We start from the raw sequence: 23,248 nt of genomic DNA on the forward strand, positions 1-23,248 counted from the left end.
TGTAGTGTTTCTTATTATTCTGCAAATTAATTGCCTTTTTGAGGGCTTTATCATGCTCAAAGTGTCAGCAAATTTGACATGCATATCAGGACTGGTGAAAATTTAGATATTTTCAAGGTGGATATGACAAAATGGCTCGCTAGCGCCCCCTACAAAGAATATTTCTAAAATAATTTTCATTTGGACACCGTAAGTCCAATTGACTTGAAATTTCACACACATATGCACCTCAATGACTTCTACAAATAATCCTCTTGGGACCCTAAATTCCGCCAACCGAAATTATCCGCCATTTTGAATTTTCTGAAAAACACATTTTTGCAAACTCCTCCTGAACGCTAGTCCGATTTCCACCAGATTTCCTGTGGATCATTATTGGATGAATGTCATCAAAAGTTATCAAAGGCATGTTGATATCTCATTTCATTTAGAATATATGGACCAATGAACTTGATAGGGGCGTGGCTTCCTACATCAATACACATGACGTAAATACCATTTGACCTATAACCACAGAATTTGCAGCGTATGTCCACAAGGCATCCTGTTACATACCCTTACATTTCATTCCATTCTACCACTAGGGGGCGATACAGTGGCTTTTTCAATTTTCAGCATTTTCAGCATTTTAAGGCATTTTTCGTCATTTACAGGCGTTGTACTTTGACAAACTCCTCCTACAGAATTTATGCAATCAACTTCAAATTTGGTCAGGATGATCTTGAGACCTTTATGATCAAAAGTTATCAAAATGGTGGGTTTTCATCCAAGGACCTTGACGTGGCGTGGCGACCATTTTGTGGCAACTTCGTTCCTGTCGCCATGAAAAAGGAAGTTGTTGTAACTCCAAGGTACATAGTCCAATCATCCCGTAAGTCCGATTGACTTGAAATTTTACACACATATCCAATTCCATCTGCTCTACAAACCATGCCCTCTAACTATTCGGCTCCGCCTCCTAGATTTTCCGCCATTTCGAATTTTGTTAAAAACATATTTTTGCATACTCATCCTAAATGCAGAGTCCTATTGCTTTCTCTGTGTTATCACACATCAATAGTTATAAAAAGCTTGTTGATATCTCATTGCGTTTACAAGATATGGAGCAGTGAACATAATAGGGGCGTGGCTTTGTACAACAACACAATTAAATTGAAAACCGTTTGGCCTATCGTGACGAAACTTGCAGAATACGGCCGTCACATAACGTGACACCCAGGCACCCAGTGGACGGTAGGTTTCTGCGGTCCGATTTTCATGTTAAATCCCTGTAGACTAAAATACTTTCGCCGCTGATGAGTGTTTATTTAGTCTTACTGTGCGTCAGATCACCTTCCTGTAAAGTGTGCGATGATATCGTTATCCAACATGTTTCTCCTGCAACATCATTATTTTCTAGTATTGATTAGAGCTTATCCTCTTAATTTGATTCTAGCTGAGGTTTCAAGACTGTTTGGTCCATACATTGGCGGGAGATGGACGACAAGGAGGCGAACCATTGCTGCGCCTGCACAACTCCATTCGTATACTCACTCCTTCTGTTGTATTGAGGATAAAAATGCGGCCTTAGTTCCCAACCGATATGCCAAAGATAGACTTGCTGCTGCAGGGCTAGGGGAAAAACGTCTTACATTCCAAGGTAAGTAAGGCATCATGATTATCAGACGCATTTGTACTTAATTGAGTTATCTTTCAAAAACATTAAACGTTCGTATTTTTCAAGTGAGATCTGTTATTTGTATTATCTTCTATTTTCAGGTAGTCATACAGATCCAGACGACTTTAGAGAATTTATTTTAGAGGCATATCCAAAACTCCGACAAGGGGGAGCATTTGAGCCATGAATGTTTGAACCATTTGGTTTTTAAAAAAGTGCAATAATTGAAACAGAGGAGAACAACTAAATTAGTATGAAAAGAATGATGGCACTCAGATTCCACCATAAAACAATTAGTTAAAGTAACAGGATTAAATATTAGATTAAATTTAGGACTCCAACCAATTTTGATTAGGGAGAAACTTGAAAATGATATGGCTCAGTCTCAGGGTTGCTACAGAGTTCTTGCCATGGTGTACAGTGACTTATTATTTCATGCACACACAAATCAAAGGATCAAAGTCTTAATAAATGAAATATTTATAGGACTAACTACATAAATAAATAACTAAACAGAAAATAAATGAATAAAAGATCAAATAAACTAAATGAATACAATTAATAAAGAATGTGATGATGAGTACAATAAATAACGATGAATACGAATGAAAATGATTATATGTGACCAGATAGAATCAATTATTAACTGAATAACACCCGAGACACAACAGGCAAGGTGATGAGGGCTATCATATCATGTGGCCATTAGGTCATCAATAGTAATATTCTATCCTGGCTGTGTATCTTGTTTAGTATCTGAACAAATAAGCTCTATGTCATGGCCTCTACCTCTGCTTAGCCTGCAGCCACTCCCCCTTTCCCTGTGTGTGTGTGTGTGTGTGTGTGTGTGTGTGTGTGTGTGTGTGTGTGTGTGTGTGTGTGTGTGTGTGTGTGTGTGTGTGTGTGTGTGTGTGTGTGTGTGTGAAGGAGCCAGGCCACCAGCTGTCTTTCATCCCAATCAGCCTTGCCTTAAAAGCCCGGTCCTGACTCCCCCACACCGCCAGATCGTAGACTCTGTTACACAGTTAGTTTCGTTCTAGCTCTCCAGCACTTTATCAGTAATCCTGTCGTTAATTCCTGTTTTCCTGTTCCCTCAGCTTCCCCCTGCCTTGGTCTCCAGCCCTGTTCCCTGCTCGACTCCAGCTCCTGTCCTGGCTCCCTGGCTTCGCCCCACCTGATCCCCTCTTCCTTCCTGCAACGCAGGCTCTGCTAACAAGCAATAAATATCTTACCCCCACTCTCTGCCTCCCCGTCTCTCTGTGCTGCATTCGGGTCCACCAGTCACGCTGTTACACTCTAAGTTGTTTGTTTTGCCTTCATAATGTTATTGCATGGTTATCTATTAATATGTTGATTATTACTTAGCCGGTCAACTTGACTGTACTCTGTTTGTCTTGAATATGAAAGAAATGAAGGAGGGATGACGGTAGGGCCTCTGGAATCCACTGAGGGTATGCATAAGCCATACTATTTAATGTGTGCTTTTGTTGCTTTTGGTAGTAGATTGATAAAGACAGACGAGAGGATGACTGTGTTTACATTAATACATCTTTGTTCTCAAACATCCCAGTAAGCACTAACCGGGATTTCAGCGATGATTTCTGGTTGAAAATTGGGTGATATCGGGTCTAAACGTCTAAGACCTAATTTTGCTGCCTTTTCAACCGGCTAAAATGCGGTTACAAGATCAACATGTCGCAAAACACTTATTTGTTTGAAAATGTAAATGATTTATTCAGTTGTAGGTTGAAAGAGAGATGATATTGGTTATTGTGAACCTATTTCTCCCAAAGTCATGTTACACTAGTTGGTGAAATGTGGTCTACACTGCGACGTGATCTAAAAGTCATAAATATTGAACTACAGACGTTGTATTGCCAACGAGATGCTCACAGGATTCAGTCTGTAAAATACAAGTGTGTGCCTACTGCTGGAACACGCATGCGCAGGAACTCGGGCTCCGACTGCATCTACAACTTTGAAAGTAGCACCGGTCGGGACTTGCGGAGCGAAGTGAACGAACTGATGGAATAAACGTGAGTCTTCACGCTAACTACATACTTTGTAAGTACTTGAACTACTGGGTTCCAACTATACAAAGCGAAATTATCATCATTAGTATCATTTTAAGCTGCTCACGATGCATGCAAGGCTGCTAGCTTGTAGCGTTGGCAATATAAAGTATTATACTGTGTAATATGCCAGTGAGCATCTTTCCGTTGAAAAGACGTTTAAGAAACGACTATGGTCACCGGTGAAAAGATGTTCAGGCCTGGTTCAAGAGTGGATATGTTTTTCTAATGCTTGTTTGATTAACAGATGTCCATCTGAAATATGGCAGACCATCTGAAACCGGCTCCTGGGAGGCTTTGACAATGACATTTAAAGAAGAAAATTGGAGATTTTGTTGTTTGTAGGTTTGAGGTTCAAAAGACGTTTAAAATACGGTGATGGTTAAAAGACGTTCAGAAGTGGTTCAAAAGTGAAAGTTTATTCACTGACTATTTGAAGACGTTGATTAGACGTTCATGTTAAGACCATATTTCAATTTGCAATTTTTGCTTTCAACTAAGAAATGTGGATGTCGTTTCTGAGTTCCAAAATGATGATATACCATCGTTGGCATAATGCAGAGAATTAAAAATATCATTATTTCAAATACATTTTTGAACATCACAGAGAATTGTGTTGTTGCTGCTGTTTGCATACCTCCTGGTGCAAATTCCAAAAATTTGAATAGATAAAATAAAATAATCCTTTATTAGTCCCACAGTGGGGAAATTTGCAGGATTACAGTAATGATCCTTTTGTGTTATGTACATGACATCAGAAGCCTTTGGGCACAGCCAGTGTGTCTACTTTGTATAATTAGGGATGTTGGTGCGTGATGAAATCCAGTTGATCTTCAGTTTTTGTGGCTCAACATATCCTTCCACTGATTTGGTTTGGATGTGCAGGTGACCTCCTCCTCGGTGCATATCAGCCCTGACAGCTCAACTTGGCACTTGATGGCTGCATTACTGAAACAAGAAGAGCAATGGATTAGTTATAAGCAAAAGTGAGTGAAAAACCAATCTCATGTTATCTGCTGTGTGATATTTACCCTGCCATGCATATGCAGTAAGCTTTTGGGATATGTACCTATATCGCTGGTTTCCATTGATCGTGGTTCTACCTGGACCGTTGCCGGGCCTCCTTCTGTGGCCCTGTCTGACAGCTACTGCTACTGTTATTATTATTATTAGTCACATTTCTATTAATATCTATATTAATATCTATTAATATTGTTACTTTTACTGATTTTATTATCATTATTAATCTATTTTATCAACTGCTGCTGTTATTATTAGAAAAAAATATATATATTATTATTTCTGCTGTTATTTGTGACACTACTGCTATTACTACTGTCACTATAAGTATTATTTCTTTTATATGGATTGACTATGTTGTTAGTCTATTATGTTGTTCATTCTTTACGTTATTTGCATATATCAGGCCATATGAGTGCTGGCCACTTGGACATATCTTAAATGCATTCGGGGTCTGGAATAGCACAGGGATCCGGTAAATTCTCATCATTACTGAGAACTAATTTAATGATGTAATCGGAGCGGTGCAAGCTTCATAGGCTTCCAATGTCCCAGCCGTTTCCTTACTGTCCCACACTTAACACCTTAATGTTTGAAACTTACATATATGATATCTGCATACTGAAATGAGTGTGAATATAGAGTGGTTTGAATTGTTTAAGATACAACCTGTTTTATTGAGTAAATGACTAAAGGATGTTCAAAAACACACACACTTCAGCACCCTACTGCATGCTGAGAAAAGAAAGCCTATAGAAGCACAGGTGTGAGGATGTTGAGTCAAGGACTTTCGAACCCTGATTAAAAAAGACAGAGAGATGTTATTCTTGAACAGACAATTGTGATAAGGGAAAGCTCAGCAAACCTGCAGATCAAAGGAAACAGGGAAGAGCTTACAGATCCAAAAGGCAATGACACTATATAAGACCATGTCAAGGACTGAACAAATCAGTTAACTTTCCGGGGAGTCAACTCGAGTTGAATTCTTTGCTTAAAGAGTAAACTCTATTGCATCAAACTCTGTCTGTTTCCAGTGCTTTCTTCAAATATCCTCAGGACTCCAATAGGTATTTAGTATAGAATAAGTGAAGAGTTGGAGCAGTAATTCGGGCTTCATCAATTGGCCCATTCCGAACTTCTGTTACCCGACAGTATGTTAACAGTAGTTATCAAATTTCTTTCAGCTGTGGCAAGTGGTAAAGTAGCCTTGTCGTAAACATTTTTACTTTGAGTTGGTTAGCTTAGTGACAAAATGCTTCAACAATGCTCCTGATACCATGCTCCTGATACTTTTGAAAGAGGGGAGTTTCGGGGGACTTAACAACCGACAAAAGATGGAAAGTGGAGTAAAATTTTTGGGACGTGTAAGTAAGCTACATATTTCATTGTAATTTGGCTATCTCCTTTTAGCTACACTTTTATTCAAATAGCAAATGTCACTTGAAGTCTATATACTATACAGCTATTCAAGTCAACATTTCACATTATGTTATGTTAGTGTGCAGATGAAGACAGACCAACTAATCCAACTCTGAGATTGCATTTTATTATTGTGTCATCATGACTTTACAAACAATACTAATTCCATGTTGATTACAACAGTTGATTATAATCTTGTGACCGGCTGCCAAAGCAGTTCTGCCCCCTGAATGTGTGCGCACCAGTAATGTTTATACACAAGAAACCTGTCTATGAGAAAACACCACTAAACCTCAATCTCAACAGTTTAGAATGAAAATGCTGAAAGTCTTTGCAAAAATATTTTTCTTTTAATTTGAGGGTCTTCTCAGAACTTACCTGCAACTCTCATGGACTCCCTGTCAAACTTCTCATGGTAGTGATATCATTATGTCAAGATTATGTTTTCATGTCTGCAATGGGTTGAAACAAAGTAAAGTTGACGTCTCTATGACTTGTTGGCCTCAATGCAGGTCGAAGAACTATTTGCAGAGAGAGTGCTGCAGCAAGTCTGTCAGCTTGATAATCATGAGGTTACAGCTGTGTTATTTAATCGTGTCAATAAAGTTCAGGTTTTTTAAATCAATTGAATATTATTACATTTTTAATTTTCATGAATCTGCGTTCTTCACTCTGCACGGAACACCTTTGGTCACTTGCACGGAACTCCACTTAGCTTTATGAATCTTCGGTAAACAGGTGGAGGCCAAACTTTTCCCCACTTTTCTCTAAAACTATTGGTTCAAAAGACATCAATCAAACACTGTCCAATGGATATTTCCCCAGAGAATGAGCACACAAACGTGCTTCTCTGGCTCTTAACAACAGGAGTGCTCGCTGGCTAGCATTGAAGGGCAAAAAGTGGATGGAACACTGTAGATTTACGTTGGTTGTGAGTGCGCACATACCCTAACTGCACGGTTATTGAGTTTTATGCAGATGTTGTGGCAATAAGCCTTATTTGTTGATTGCTGGAAGTGAATTGAAATAGCAAGCTCTTGGTAAGTAATGCTAAAAAAAAAAAACTGAAAGTGTAAATAGTTAACATGCAATTCAGCGGGGAGCTATTGTAGCCTACTCATTTTACTTGTTGTAAATTGAACAGTACAACATGTGAAGAGAAGGATGTTGACATACCATGTCGTTGTTCATTAAAATTGAATTATTATTATTTTGAAGAGATGTTTTTAGGTTGGTAACAATTCAGATACTGATTAAGAGAATTTGAGACGCAAGGCCTGAACATGCGGCTATGAGTGCAGTACGGTATGTGATGCTTAGTGCTAAAATGATGATGCTTTAGTATAATTGTTGTTCAACAAATAGACAAATTCTTGAAGGTCCTGTATGCAAAACAGGTCAGGTCTTATGGATAGAGTGAAGACCACTTTTGAAGATCTGTTCCTATGGATGGCAACCTCCTAGCGTGATTTGGATATTCTACCTGGTGATAGGGTGGTGCCGGTCACCAGAACTGCTACACAACAAACTGTCACAGAAGCAGTCCAGACATTGAAGAACTTGACAGTGGATTGACAAAACCGATATTAAAAGTGATAAAACTCAGAGACTTTACAGTCTATCGACAAAAGACGCTTCTATTTTAAACGGTCATTTTTTATTTTTGTTTATAGTGTATTCAAAAGAATGTTAGTTATTTCCTTTAAATTTAAGATGCTAAACTCATATGTTATTACAGTCTATGTCCCTTTGCTCCATACGTACATAGAGGTGAATTTACCTAAAGGGTTACATAACCATCAGTCTTGAACAAAAATACCAAATTGTCATTCATTTTCAGAATTTTTACCCTTTAAATGTCAGTTTTTGAGGTGAAAAAAACCACATAAATTATTTTTATAATTATTATATTTTGTGCTGTACTAGATTACATAAATAAATAAAAGTCCACGAACAATGTCCATTATTGCTTTTTTTATTACTCCTATTACCTTTTAAAAAATTCTACCTTCTAATTATTATTACCCTTCAATTTTCTTACCATCTAATAACCTATTACCTTATATCTAGAAGTACAGTCAAAATAGCCTACAAGATCACTTTGAACAACAGCCATGAGAACCACTTGCTTGGTTTAAATGCTCATGCAATCACATACACTTGCATGTCGACTCACTTTGAATTGGTTTCGTGGTTATGTGGTCAGGTTCATATTGTGTTTGAACAATCATTATCTCTTAAATGAATGTTTGTGGAATATACATGTTGATAAGTTTAATGTTGCACAAGCATGAATACTGCCAACTTCAAAATGTTTCAACTTAGGTTATAGTTATGAATTGAAATATTTAACAGTGTTGCTTGGAGGGGAACACTGTGCCCGTGGAGTGGCACACCGTCCTAGCAGTGGAACAGTGGACCAGCTCTTTACCATGCATTAAACTTCTTTTTAGTTTTTCATGGGGACTCAAGTGTCGATTAAGGGACTCCCCCCTGGGCATCCAGCACCTGTGAATGAAGGGCCATGACAGACGAACATATAGCTTTGCAAAGTCGGTGTTCACCAAAATTATACTGTCCACATCCGCAAGTCCGGAGGGTCTGCTAGGATTAGCTAAGGTCAGCGTTATGTAAATTTCAGAAAGGCTCTGTGCAGACGTCCGCGTACCTCCGATTTGTTGAGATCACAAAACTACAAGTGGCCAACATTCATATGGTTATTTTACCAGACAAAAGAAGAAGCCATCTTAAAAAGGTCCCAACAGGGAGCTACAACCTTCCAAGGCACAGAGTATCATTATGTAGAGTACTAAAACATGAAAAACTAAGAAAACAGATTATTTCATTTAATAAGAAATAAGAAAAATAAATCTCTTCATTTGGAATGAAGGTAGCAAGGAAACGTTTCCAATGTGCTTGGCTTTGGAGAGGGATTCTGTTCCTTTAACCATGCACCTCTCTGTGGCATCTTCAGTAGTGTCTCTCACTCAAGCTGCTGCTCTAACTTGAAAACAGGCCACAGATGATTTAATATCATAATGAAAAGAATACTTATCCTGATCCTGCTTTTGTTTTGCCACGATAATACAAAATACATTGGGCATTTAACAGGTAGATCACAAATTTGGTGATTCTGAGACAAAAAAATGAGTGGGTCTATTGACGGCAAAGCTGACTTCATCATGTAAATATCCCTCATTTTAAAAGGTGACTTTTGACTTAAAAGATTAATCACAATGAATGATGCAAGTTGAGCTAGAACCAAACAACCGGTGCACTACTAGGATATATTTACTCCACATGGCGCCCCCCTCTGGAACAACAGAAATGTAACAATTGATCATGATATTAATAACGAAATTGTCTTAAGGTTTAACAAAGCCTATACTGTAATATGCTTGGTTGAAAATTCAAAGCACAGTATAGGCTATTTTTTGCCCTATAACATTCTTTTATAACAACATATTGTTCCTTCAAGCGTTAGCTGCATGTTTTAAATAAAGTTTTATTTACAAAAAAGGGGGAGGACACGGAGAAGAAGGAAGAGGGTGGAAGAAGAGAAGATCAGCCATCTTCGTAAGGTTGAAATCTGCAGCGCAGTGGTAATATCTTTAGAATTTATGAATCATCATATACTCCAGCGTCTACCGAACTCAAGTAACGTCAGTAGCAAAAACTGAAACCTGCCTCATGTTCATGGAAGTTTGCAACTGGTTAGCTTTTCATTAGCTCGTCGCTAGCTTGTTACATGGCTAAAATGAGTGTGTGTGGCGAACGAGGTGACGTTAACGTGAATACAAACGTCTCAAAAGCGAACGTGCGTGAATGAATAACGTAGCGTTAAGTTGTTAAACAAATCTGCCGTAGCGAGGACGCTGTTGGTTCCCATCCAGCTGGAACAATTCGCTCCGTAGATACAACGTTTCATCTACTAAACCATAACGTTACTCATCGTATACGTTTGCTTTCCGAGCCTCAACGTAACATGATCCTCTGAAGAATTGAGGAAACAGTGTAGTGTCGACCTTTATTCTTCCCCCTAGCGCTAATGTTATTGCACAAATCATAATGTACAAAAAGCCAACGTTCCGGCAAATGATGATCAGATGTTCAGTTATCAGCTACCAGTCCACACTGTCTGTGCTGGACTTAAACTGGCACCCCCTTGGACTGAGCTACTGGACTATCATCTTTATAATTTATTTGCTGATTAGTTTAGAAAGAAAATAAAAACATTGATGAAAGGGGAACGGTTAATATCATTATAATATGAGTGTAATGATGTTCATTGATTGTAAATATACAAACATTGGGGCCAGGTGAAGTTTCATACAATAAAAAAAATGGTTGATTGTTCTAATTTGCTGAAATTACACATAATGTTTAGTCCTTTTGGAGTGTAACTTTCTCAGGATGTTTCTGTTTGAGATTCTCTGTTCAGATTGAGTTATTCTCATGTTTGAATTTGACATAATACTTTTCAAAATATATAACTACTTTTTCCTCTTCACTGTATCAATCTCAGATGCCAAGACATTGCTCAGCAGGCGGCTGCAAATCTCGAGACAACCGTGCGACTCGTAATGCTGGTATCACCTTTCACAAGTGAGCATTTTGTAGTACGTCAGGGTTGCATGCCTCTAGTATAGAAAGACTTGTTGATTTCAGTTGTATTCACTATTTATAGGGCCCTAAGTACAATGTTTCTTTCTTAATAATTGTAGCTGATGATTTTGATGTTGTAGCTCTAGTGTTAAAATGATGACGCATTAGTCAGTTGATAGAAAAAAGAACTGTCTCATGGGAAGCCATGATTAACCACTTGCCAAGTTCTGACAGAATGAACTAATGCTACTTTCAACAACTCTGATCTGTGTCAGATATTTAAGTAAATTAATGAACATATTAAAAAGACATGGAAACAAGACGTTGTAAACAGTTAGCTCAGGCTTAGAGCAGCAACTTAAAAATTAAATGTGCTAAATTCAAAATTCAGAGCACATCTATGACTGAGGGATTTCCTCCACATGTTAATGACTGAGCCGGCGGCTTGCTGTTAAATGGTAAATGGATGTACTTGCATAGCGCTTTTCTAGTCTTCCGACCACTCAAAGCGCTTTAACTCTACATGTCACCATTAACCCATTCACACCCATTCATACAACCTACTCAGCCTACAGGGGCGACTGTGGCTCAGTGGAGAGCAGGGGTATCCTCCAATCAAAGGATCGGCGGTTAGATCTTCGGCACCGGCAGTCCATGTCGATGTGTCCTTGGCCAAGACACTTAACCCCCAAATTGCTCCCGCAGTTTAATTAACTAGTGTCCTGATGGGCAGGTGGTACCTTTAGTAGACCCCTCCCATCAGTGTATAAATCGGTGTGAATGATGACATGTAGTGCTTTGAGTGGTCGGAAGACTAGAAAAGTGCTACACAAGTACAGTCCATTTACCATTTAGTGTCTTACCCAAGGCTACATCGGCATGGACTAGCAAAGCTGGGGTTCAAACCGCCGATCCTGTGATTGCAGGTAGACCAGCTCTAACACTGAGCCACAGTTAACAGTGCAAACAACTACAAAAGTGCTGACAGGGGTCGGGAAGCAGTTATCAGCTGTTCCCGCCTAATGGCCGATGTGAAGAGGGCAGCGACTAGCTCGCCAGTGTGGCACACGCCCTGGTACTCGCATGCATTAAAATGTGAACAGAGCACAGAGAGCAAAGCAGTGATCAAAACAAAGACGCACATGGACTATACTTGTTTGATGATATATAAATGCTCCGAATATCAAAACATCTTCAACCTAAATACCAGGTCATCAAAATCTGTATTTTTAGGCTGGTTCACTGTATTGACGCATATATTTGAATAAAAGAGTATCTTTTAGTTTTGCATAGCCCAACCTCTCTCCACAGCGCTGAGTCAAAAATTATCAATCCAGATAAGGGAAATAATCTTGGCTTTTTTGTTTTACTTTAAACCAATCACAATTGTCTTGTGCGGAGAGTTAGACTATTTTGTAGCAGATTGTCAATAATTCCAATTTCAACATTGATGAGAATTTTTTTTTTTTATAGTAGAGAACTGACACTACAGCGATTCCCATGAATTACCTAGACTCTGGCGGCCTGCCATAATCTTTTTAATTGTGTCATAGTTTCATAATGCACCGAAAATATCAGAAAGTGAAAGTTAAAATGGCTTATAGCTCTGTCTGGTCGACATTACAGCCGCCATCGCCCAAAATGTGCCGCTTCCCCAAGCTGTGAACTTTGTGCTCTTCCTGTGGGGAGTGACAGAGCCACCTGTTCCCGTTGTGACTGTTCACTTGCGCGGACTGTCCTCAGTGCATGGTTTGTGGCGATGATGGTTGCCCACTTGCCACTAGCCTAACTAGTAACTAATATTGTCAAACAAATAAGTGAAGTTAAAAATACAATCTTTCCCTATAAGAAAGGGATAGAGGGATAAAGTTACATACAGTGGTAATACTCAAGTAAAGAACAAGTTCCTCAAAATTTTACTTAAGTACTGTACTTGAGTAAATATACTTAAATTTACAGCACTGCTAAAAAATGCTCTACGACAGCACAAAGTTCTTCATAGATCTACCCCTCTAAATTTTGCTCTCAAAGCACCAGATTGATGCACTTAACTTTGAAATGTACAAAATTGTCTGCTGTGGCAGCATTTCCCTGGACTCCCCTGTGGGCGACTGTGGCTGTGCCTGTGGTGCTGAATTTTTTGAATGGTTAGCTAGTCCTAACTGGGGCTCAGTTTTAGAGCGGGTCTCTCTTCAATCAGAGGAGCGCAGTTTGATCCCAGGCTCTGCTAGTCCATGTCGATGTGTCCCTTGGCAAGACACTTAACCCCAAATTGCTCCTGTAGGCTGTGTATGTTGGATGTGAATGGTTAGATGATCCTGATGGACAGGTGGCACCTTACATGGTAGCCTCTGTCATCAGTGTATGAATGGGTGTGAATGTGTGAATGATGACATACAGTGTTAAAGCGCTTTGAGTGGTCGGAAGACTAGAAAAGCGCTATACAAGTACATTCCATTTACCATTAACCCCTAGCGGGTCGGATGTCAACCCCCCATAGTCTGACAAAATCCTGAGGGGAAAACTGGTATAAAAAGGACCTGGCAACATGGAACCAAGAAACATGCAGAACATATACTCCCATCTTTAAAAAGTGCTGGTTAAAAAGGTGTTACTGCAATGCAGCTTAGAACCACTACAACATGCCCACTGGATCGTCACATCATTAAATAAATATTATGTCGTTCATGTTGTGTTTCGTAACTGTCATGGATGTTCTTTGGCGTTTTTATGATGTTCTTAAATACCTCCCTGGAACTTGTGTATTGAAGGGACAAACGTGACAACAACAATAAAGAGACTGAATAATAATTTGTCATTGTGATGGACAGATTACCAAAAGGAGCAACTCGGAGGAAGCTCTGGATCACCAACTCCCACCGTGCAGACTACTGGGATCCTCAGACAGATTTCGTTTACTTCTGCTCCAAACACTTCACCCCAGACAGCTTCGAACTGACTGGATGCAGGTCTGTGGATTCAATCAGAATCAATAGTTTCTGTTATAGACCACTGTTGCTGAATATAAGCCTACTGCTGTCTGTGTCTGGATAACAGCCTCCTATGTGTTTGACCCTTTCACTCACAGTGGGATAAGAAGACTAAAGGAAGATGCATTTCCTACAGTATTTGTTTCCTCTTCAACCACCATATGCAAAAGACAAGGAACACTGCAGAAACAAGAAGACATTCCTGTCAGGTATACAGAACTGATACAGAGTCACAGTTTCTCGTTGGTCATGAGCCGTGTCAGTGACGTACCATCCACCAACCTTTGGCTCATAAGCTTAACTTGTGGGCTGTGTGAAAACAGGACATAAAAGATTCTGAGCTTATAAAATGATTGTGAGACATTTCACATGGCTTGTTATGACTTGCTTGTTATCAAAAGTTATAGACAACAAAAAATGATTATCTCAGGAAATGTAATTTTTTGCAAGATTTTAACATTTTGACACTACTGTCAAGTGTTCTGTTCCCAGTTCTGGCTTTAGTGACTATATTACAAAGTTATAGAGTATTTTTGCCTTTTAAAAGTAAAGGCAATCTCCAAAACAGTATATACATTTAATTTAATTTAAGTTTTTATAAGTTATGTAAGTACAGTGGTATTTGTTTTTTTCTTAACAGTGTTAGAAAATGTTTTACTACAGCCATGCTATCAGCTAGGCTATGTTTAGGCTGATTGGTGTTTTTAGCTAAATGTTCACATTGCATTCTAACATGCTAACAATGACAACGTTCATATTCTTTTGCAGCCATAATGTTTACCATGTTGACCATAGCTCGTTAGCATACAAACAGTTGCTGAAAATATATAAGTATAGCTGTGACCGATGGGAATGTTCTTAGTTCTGCAGGTATGTGGTCTTAAACCAAGGTGTTGATGATGATGATGATGGGCCTAGCTGAAGAATCGGAGGAATGCCAGAGTTATTGAATTTCATCCTGAGAGGAACATGTATGACTGCTCAACGTTTCGCGCCACTCCATTAAATCATTTTTGATATATTTAAGTCCGGACTAAAGTGGTGAACCCACAAATAGACATTGCCATCCTTAGAGCCATGCTGCTAGCATGCCCAACAAATCAGCAATCTACAATCTGGTTGAAGCCAGTGATACTCATGCCACTCCACACATCATTCATATTGTTCTGCTGGATTTTTTTATTCCAGCTTCATCCTATAGCTGTCTTTTATTTTTTTACATTTTTATTTAGCCTTTATTTGTCCCATTATGATCAAGTATTTCTTGTCAAGGAAGACCACAGCCAACAATTGCATTGAGTTTCAACTATTAATATCAAAGCACATAAATAGAATGAATAACATTCAAACATTTGCAAACAGTCAGCCTGGACTCAATAGCTTTCATCATCGGTTTAAAGTCATGGGTTACTATGTTTTTAAGCTTAAGATCAGTCTGTCAATTGTTTCATCAGTAGGATCAGAAAATCTAAGAGCTTTCTTTCCCAATTCAGTTCTGGCTTTCACTCGTGAAGCAAGAATATATTTTAATGGACAAAGCTGATACTACTGTTCTTAAAGTAGTAAAAATAAAGTTAATAATAGAGGGCCCAGAACAAAACCTTGTAGTACACCCTTGAGATCTTGCGAGGTAGCCCCACTAACTGAATTGCTTGGGTTCTGTCTATGAGATAGCTTTCAATCCACCCATCTTCATTTTCCAAAAAATCAACAGCTGTAAGACGTCCAAGTAAAGTATTGTGGTGAACAGTATCAAATGTCTGAGAGAGGTCATTGAAAAAAGAAAGATGGCAATGCATGTTATCTAGGGCTTCAGTTGTATAGTTTGACAGTTGCCATGTTTTCTTTTATTCATTCACTAATCAGGGATTCAAGCATATTACATATAAAAAGGGTTAAAATATTGATCTATAATTGTTAAAGACAGCTGGATCTCTAAGAACGTGAGACAGAGGGAGATTCAACATGTCAGCGCGCTGCTAGACGCAGCAGAAGTCAGCATTAAACTATAAACACGTAATTTATTGGAATTCATTACCTGAAAACAAGACCACAATTAAGTCTTTGCGTGGGTAGATACTTTATTGCCCTAACAGGTGGGATAATGGTGATTGTGAAATTGCTTCGCAGTTGTGTTAAAATTTTTCATCTTAATATTTCTTAAATTTATAACCTGAAATGTCTGTTTGATTAGGTCACAGGCAAAAATAATACAACATTTTAATTACCTTAACAAATTACAAGCAGATAATTGACTTAATGCGAAAAACTCATGCTCCAGAACTGAGACTGACCAGTTTAAAAACCCACATTGTAACCAATTCTTCTTATCATTACACAACAACAAAAAACGAGGCTTATCAATGATTAATACAGAACAGAACACCATTACTCCATAACACAACTATTACTGATGCTGAAGGACCATATGTTACCATCAATTACTCAATCAATAGCAATTATATCACCTTTGCTAACATATATGGCCCTTATACTGACAATTTAACTTTTTTCATACCTTATTCTCTTTATTACATAGTCTCTCAAACTCATTAAACTCATTATTGGAGTCGATTTCAACACTGTTATGAACCAAATCTTAGGACAATCTAACATCACATATAATCCTTGCATTTTGCACTTCACCAAAATACTTAGGTTGTACATGAGTGACCTGGGTCTTAGTAATAGCTGGCAATTAAAAAAACATTCAATCATTTCTTACTAGCAACTTAACCATACTTAATATATTAGTCTTTAAAATCTATCCCATTATAATCAGTGAGCATGCCCTCGTATCCTTCATCCTACAAAACATGCAATTCAAACAACCCATAAGCAGATACTGTTTCAATATATTACTGCTTAAAGATCCTGACTTCAATATGCGCTTCACTAGAGACGGGGCATCCTTTTTGTAATGACTCTCTGAAAATGTCAACATCTGTCCTCTGGGAAACTGCCAAGGTAGTACTGAGAGGAAACATCATATCAAACTCATTTCAAGCAGAAAAAGGAACTTGAATGTAAGAAGAATTTGGAACGAATATTCAAAGAATCAAACAAAGTGTATGCTGACAATCCAGCAGAAGGTCAGAACGAAAAACAAAAAACATTTTCCAAATAACCGATATCAGAAACGAAAAAAGCCATCTGATTTGGTATTGCAAAAGAGAGTGTGATGGCTGGCTTTGTCCACACTCAACTATGGAGATGGTGGTTTTTGGCCTCATCGAGCAAAAAATCAGAGGAAAAAAACACGCATTGTCTGAGTTTAATATCAGGAAATTGCAGGTCTTCCGGGTTATTATGTCCTTATAAAACATTTATCTCTACACTGCTTAAAAAGGTACTCAAAGGCATTTAACGTACTACAAACAAAAACAATAAAAGCAATAACATTATAAACAAGGCAGAGATATGACATTGTAACAGTAAGAAACAAAAACAATGTCATACATAAATAGCATCACAGGTTAAAATCAGATTTGGGTAGGTGAGTTTTAAGTTTTGAAAGTGGCGAGTAGGGGACAGAGTAGGGGGGTAAGGAGGTTTGCGTCGGCAGATCTGAGGTTGCGGGTGGGAGTGTTTAGAACCAGTTATCTGTAGATGGTCTCAATTTTTGCTTTGTAGAATGACAGGAAGGAATTATATTTCTTAACCATGAAGGAGTGGGAGAGATTGTCCATGGGTTAGAGGAAGTTTATTTATTGTGGAGGAGAGAACCTTGGGTTTGGCGGAACCGGAGTGGATGATGTCAGAGTAGTAGGTGGAGCTTGCAGTATTAAGAAATTTTGTTTGAGAGTTGCTCTAGTCGGCCTTTCCAGGATTTCATGAGGCGGAGTTCAGCTGTGAACCAGGGAGCAGTGTGGGTGAAAGAGACAGTTCTGGTTTTGAGAGGGGCAAGCTGAACAAGGCAGAAGGATAGTGTAAAGGTTGACCAAGTCTGTGGGGGAGGGGCTTAAAGAGGAAGCGAGGGTGGATAATTTTTTAGTGAGACAGGCTGACAGGAATGAGGGGCAGACGGACTTGATATCACGGACAGTGATGGTGTGCGTGTGTTTGGGCTCTGGGATAGGGATTTCAATATCCGTGGTGATGACTAAATGATCGGAGATGGTGAGGTTAGAGCCGGAGAGGTGGTTGATGGTGATTCCAGTGGAACAGACCATGTCCAGGATGTCACTGCAGTTATGATTGGGGAAATTGATGTGTTGAGTGAAGAAGAAGCAGCTAAGCATGGCCAGAAATTCTGTGGAGATTTTACAGTCTGTGGAATCAATGTGGATGTTGAAATCACCCAACAACAGGCTGGAAGGTGAGATGGAGAAGAGCTCAGTGAGACAAAGAATATCAAGGTTGTTGTTTGTCATGAATTCTTTGTTGATGAGGCTTTTGTTGCTTAGTGACCGGGGGTTAAACAGAGGAAGTTTCATGGAGTGTTTTGTGATTGGTTGTGAGGATTTGGTTAGGGTTCTGATGTTTGCTGAATTCACAGGCGCATGCTTGGAGATTAGCTAACAGGTCAGTTTCTTGTGTCTTGATCGATAGATATAATTGGGCATTAGCTGCATAATAGTGAAAGTTCATGACCAGAAGGATATACAAGATGAATAGAATTGGTACCAGCACAGAACCTTATCGGACTGTGTGACTAACTATGGCCTACACGGAGCATTCGTCATTAACATGTACATACTGGGATCGATTTTATAAACAGGACTTCAACCAGCTAAATGCGGTTCCTTTAATGCCAATTAAATAATCCAATCTCTGTTATAGGATGTGAAGGTCAATGGTGTCAAATTAAGCACTAAAATAGAAGAAGACACGTACAGAGACAGGTCCTTGTCTGATGCAATATAGAGGTCTTTTGCAATTTTCACCAGTGCTGTCTCTGTTTCACTCTAAATCCTGACTGAAAATCCTCAAATGAACTATTGTCATGAGGAAAAACACACAAATTATTTGGGATTTTCTCAATGATCTTAGAGAGAAAGGGAAGGTTAGATATAGGTCTATAGTTAGCCAACACCTCTGGATCAAGAATGGGCGTTTTAAGAAGAGGTTTTAAAAAAAGAAAACAGTCTAAATATATATCAAATTTTACAGCTGCTTCTAAGCTTCCTGTTTTTCAGGATAAATCAGTACTGGTTGAGGGCAGGAGATTATTATTTTGTCTCTAATAGTTAGAATTGTATAATTAAAGAAGGTCATGACGTCACTACTACTGAGGTTTATAGGAATACACGGCTCAATAGAGCTGTGACTATCTGTCAGCTTGACATAATCAGTTCACTGCCTTTTCTTTCACGATCAGTAGTAAACATCGTAGCCATTATTGCAGATATTCTTATCATGCACAGATTTTATAAACCAGGTTTTAGATAAAACAGCAAAATCTGAATTTTATATTGAGAGAATATTTCTTATGTCCAATTTAGACAGTTAACTCCTTACATTTTAATGAACAAGTGCACTGCCCATTCAAAACATGCCTGTTCAGAAGAAGTCACAGAATGCTTGGCCTGTGGTGTTGCAGCAACTTTACACTCAACACTACACTTTCTTGGGTCCTGAACAGTACAACTGCCTTGACATAGTTGCTTAACACACCCAGGTCCCGGCTACTCATGATCAGAAACGGTTATGTTCAGTGTTGAGTGAAACTATAACTCTGAACACGCTGAAAGCAGACTACAAGGTTTATTGCAAAACTTGGTTTTCTGAACTTAGAGGGTAAGGGTTCCTTACACATACCGTCAGGAACCGTCTACAGACAGGTCTGGAGTCAGAGATGTCTTCTTTTAACCATTAGCCATGCTGAAAATTGAATGTGCAAAGGCTTGTCCTTTGATTTGTCACCAACCTGTATGTCCTGCCATATGATGGAAAAACTAACGGAAGAAACGGCCTTTGTCACTATATGTTCCTTTCTGTAGGAAGAATCCTCGCTCAGACATCCAGGAGAAAGCTCAGCAGGAGACCGACAACTATCAAACTTCAAAAGAACCCACAATTCAGAAGTCAGTTGCAGCAGTTGAGGAGAGTAATTTAAACTTACCTGCATCTTCTCAAGAGCCATCAGGGATGGAGTACTTCTCGCAGCATGAATGTAGTCCAACCTCAGCACCAGTGTCTCGTCCCCTGTCCCCATCACGTTACATGAGGCGTTTGCCCCGTCCTCCAGGCTTTTACCTGCCGAAGGAGCACAGCTATGCTCAGCTCTGCCCACTGCTGTGGAGGAGACGTTACGACCAGGCTATTGATTGCTTGGAGAAGGCTCTACGGCAACTGCACGCCGCTAGGCGGAGGGAGAACCGCCTTCGCAGCACTGTGCTGAGGCTCCATGACAAACGGCTAAAGCACACTTACCTTGTGTCACAACATGGTTTTAAAAACAGGGGAAACTGGACACAAGTGGGGGAGGGGAGACGAGGCAAAGGAGGATCTAGCCAGGAGGAGATTGAGATTGATGCTATATCTGAGGACAGATATGTGGATCAGACGGAGTTGGGGAATCATTTTCTTCCAGCTACTTATAGCTGGTCTCAGAGGGAGAATGGATACTGCTTTTACTGTGGAAGAGGGCAGGCGCAGGTTGGTAGTCAAGTAGCACAGAGAATTTTAAAGACAGGGAAAGATGTCCAGCCCACAGTGCACAAGGACTCTTTGCAGAATCAGAGACTTGTTGAAACCAGTACTTATGGCACAGTTGAAAATGCCAAAGACACACAAATAGTCAGGCTGAAAAGCCCACCTGGGAAAAGTATAGAAACCATTGACTCAAATTCCAAAGGCCTGCTCCAAACTCAAGGTCCTCAACATATGATCCCTGCTGAAGTGTCTGTGCCTGATACTCATGAACAGAGTTTGCAGTTTTTAGACTCTCAGCAGAAGCTGCTCTCTGACAATTGTGAGGTGGAGACTGAAGCTTTTGGCCAGGGGCATCACCTGGATCTGAAGCTGCAGCAGCTGTTGTGGATACAGGAAAGTTTGGAGGGACAGGTCATTCTAGTGCCTGTCCCATCTGAAGATGGATTACAAAGCGTTTTCAAGACGGAGGGAGTTCCTGATGAAGCACAAACCATACTTGTGTCAGAACTGAATCTTAAACGAGACGTCGGACACATGACAGAGAACAGCGGAGTTCTGTCCAGAGTTCTAACAACCTGTGATGATGAACACAGGGACCAGCATTCTGTTATCAACACTACACTAGTGGAAATGGGAGAAGATGTGAGGGAGAAACTTAAAGAACACCTGGAGGGATTTCACCTTCAGCTGAGCACTGAGTTTATAAACTGACAAGATGTTCTGAATGAACACAACAGAGTGACTTTGTTACCTCAATTATTAATTTGTGCCAGTTTTTGATGAGTATGCTGTGTAATGTTCAGACTTAAATCAGTGTTTAAGAGTAGGCTTGGCCTCTGGTATATATGAGAGCAGACATCGTGATGTTGTAGAGCAACAAACAATGAAGGTAGTTAAATTCAAATCTGGAAGATCTCTGCTTTAAATCTCCTATGGCGATAAACAGCAATTGCAGGGGTGTTTTGGGATCTCACTTCCCAGAGATTGCCGCTTGTGATTTTGTCAAAATTCGCCAGACACCTAGTTCATACTATTGCAAATGCAAGTGCTTTTAACAGTGGGCCATAGTGACTTAAAACACATTTATTGAAATGAAAATCTTTGAGATTATTACTTTAAGACAAATTCAGTGCTAAGCCACTTCAGGGAAGTGCAAATCAATGGCTAAAAGGGTACTTTTATGTGCTGAACCAAACCAGCAGTGATTATATTTACCAACAAGTGTGTATATCCAAGCCTGATTTATACATATATCTATGTACCATGGAGCTCCATTGTTAGAAACACATCAATGAGCCTCACTGTTGCATTAGTTGACAAAATGAAACTATATATTTGTAAAGATTATTTATTCTGTAGGAGCCTATGGGGTTGGAGTTGAAACAGTCGGGTCGGGAAGTCAGAAAGTAGACTTTATTACACATTCAATTCAATTAATTTCACTTGTAAAGCCCAATATCACAAATTTGCCGCAGAGGGCTTTACAATCTGTCCTCTGACCCTCACATCAGATTAGGAAAAACAACCCAAAACAATCCTTAATGGAAAAAAGTAAGAAACCATAACCTTCCTTAATTTTGAAATCGTAAATATTTCAAAAACAAATATTCACTTGGGAAAAGTATAATACGTGAGTAATTCATAAGTGAGAAACATGGAGGTAAATCTAACGGATTTACCTTAATTTTAATCTGATGTAAAATAAAGGCATAATTGCATTTTTGACTTATTTCCCTCCTATTTTTAAAAAGGTCAACTGTGTTAGAAGATACCCATGTGTTCTCAGAATTTAGCAGGAGCCATATATTGTATGGTTCATATAGAACAGTGCAAACTTTGTTTGTGGATGTTTCTATCATGTCAGGGAATAGAAAGCGTTATATCTACTTTTCTGGCTGCATTCACAGTTAAAAATGTCTTTCAAAAAAACACTGAAAGAAAACATTTGTTCATGCTAAATAGTTGATGGTCAACTAGGGTCAATTAGATGACCAGAATTCAGCTGCGGATTGACAGCTGTCACTAAAATGTAATGTAATGTAGGTGTTTCTCTGTGAAGTTTATGCAACTATTGAGATATGGGGAAAATAAAAAAGTAACAAATAATAAATGCGTTTTATTATTAAAAACACGGCTATTGTCTCTAAATTGTTGTGCTTATAAAGTGATGAAATCTTGTGGCCAATCCACTACAGCTAGAGATCACAGTTAATTCAAGATTCAAGAAAAAAAACTGTTTGAAACATAAGAAATGCATCACAACCTTAAGAAATGCATCACGCATAAGAACATAAGAAATGCATCACAACCTTGAATACATCTTTACTTCAATAAAAAAATACAATTTATTAATATTCCATGACCTGTCAGAGTATTTTTCTTGTTGGAAGGATCTAACATGAAATAAGACAACCTTTTGTCGAGATATATGATATCTGAAATTAAATAAATTATTAAGATACACACGCCTCTGTTAACATATAACAGAGGCGACATATAATACATTATATTGATATACTAAGGGCAATTCCCAAGAGAAAAACAGGCTTAAAACTGCTGGAGAGAAATAACTAGAATGTTTTCATGATTGAAACATATGTTAAGCCTCAAGACAAAAAGATATATATACATATAACACGATTTACTCAAATACCTTCTTATTTTCACTCCTGCAGTGAGATGTTTTTTACACTGCTACCCCTTCCTGAAATCCTTTCCTGATTTTCACGAACCTCCGTCATGTGGAAGTACACACAGATGTAAAGCATTCTAAAGGAGAAACAGTACACACTCGTATAACCATGAGCATATGGAAATGGTAAAGAAAGAGAACTATAGATATACTTCACACTGTAGACATAGATAGATAGCTAGATAGATAGCTATCT

At 38.8% G+C, this 23,248-nt stretch overlaps 1 protein-coding gene across 1 annotated transcript; it reads left to right on the forward strand.

The window, feature by feature from the left end:
* The first annotated feature begins 9,694 nt into the window (after positions 1 to 9,694).
* On the forward strand, positions 9,695 to 22,673 carry thap7 (THAP domain containing 7). Its single transcript, XM_054606099.1, has 5 exons — positions 9,695 to 9,770; positions 10,694 to 10,773; positions 13,605 to 13,742; positions 13,862 to 13,972; positions 19,706 to 22,673. The coding sequence occupies exons 2-5, from the start codon at positions 10,694 to 10,696 to the stop codon at positions 21,069 to 21,071; spliced, it is 1,695 nt and encodes a 564-aa protein (XP_054462074.1). The 5' UTR covers positions 9,695 to 9,770; the 3' UTR covers positions 21,072 to 22,673.
* Positions 22,674 to 23,248: the final 575 nt, after the last annotated feature.

The sequence above is a fragment of the Anoplopoma fimbria genome, chromosome 10 (genome assembly GCF_027596085.1).
Source record: "Anoplopoma fimbria isolate UVic2021 breed Golden Eagle Sablefish chromosome 10, Afim_UVic_2022, whole genome shotgun sequence".
Lineage (NCBI taxonomy): Eukaryota > Metazoa > Chordata > Actinopteri > Perciformes > Anoplopomatidae > Anoplopoma > Anoplopoma fimbria.

What these genes read in the sequence shown, in the direction of transcription:
- thap7 (XM_054606099.1), top strand. Translation starts at nt 10,694, where the DNA reads ATGCCAAGACATTGCTCAGCAGGCGGCTGCAAATCTCGAGACAACCGT. An exon ending in TTCGAACTGACTGGATGCAG is followed by an intron (nt 13,743 to 13,861) that starts GTCTGTGGATTC and finishes TTTCACTCACAG; the next exon opens with TGGGATAAGAAGACTAAAGG. An exon ending in CAAGAAGACATTCCTGTCAG is followed by an intron (nt 13,973 to 19,705) that starts GTATACAGAACT and finishes TCCTTTCTGTAG; the next exon opens with GAAGAATCCTCGCTCAGACA.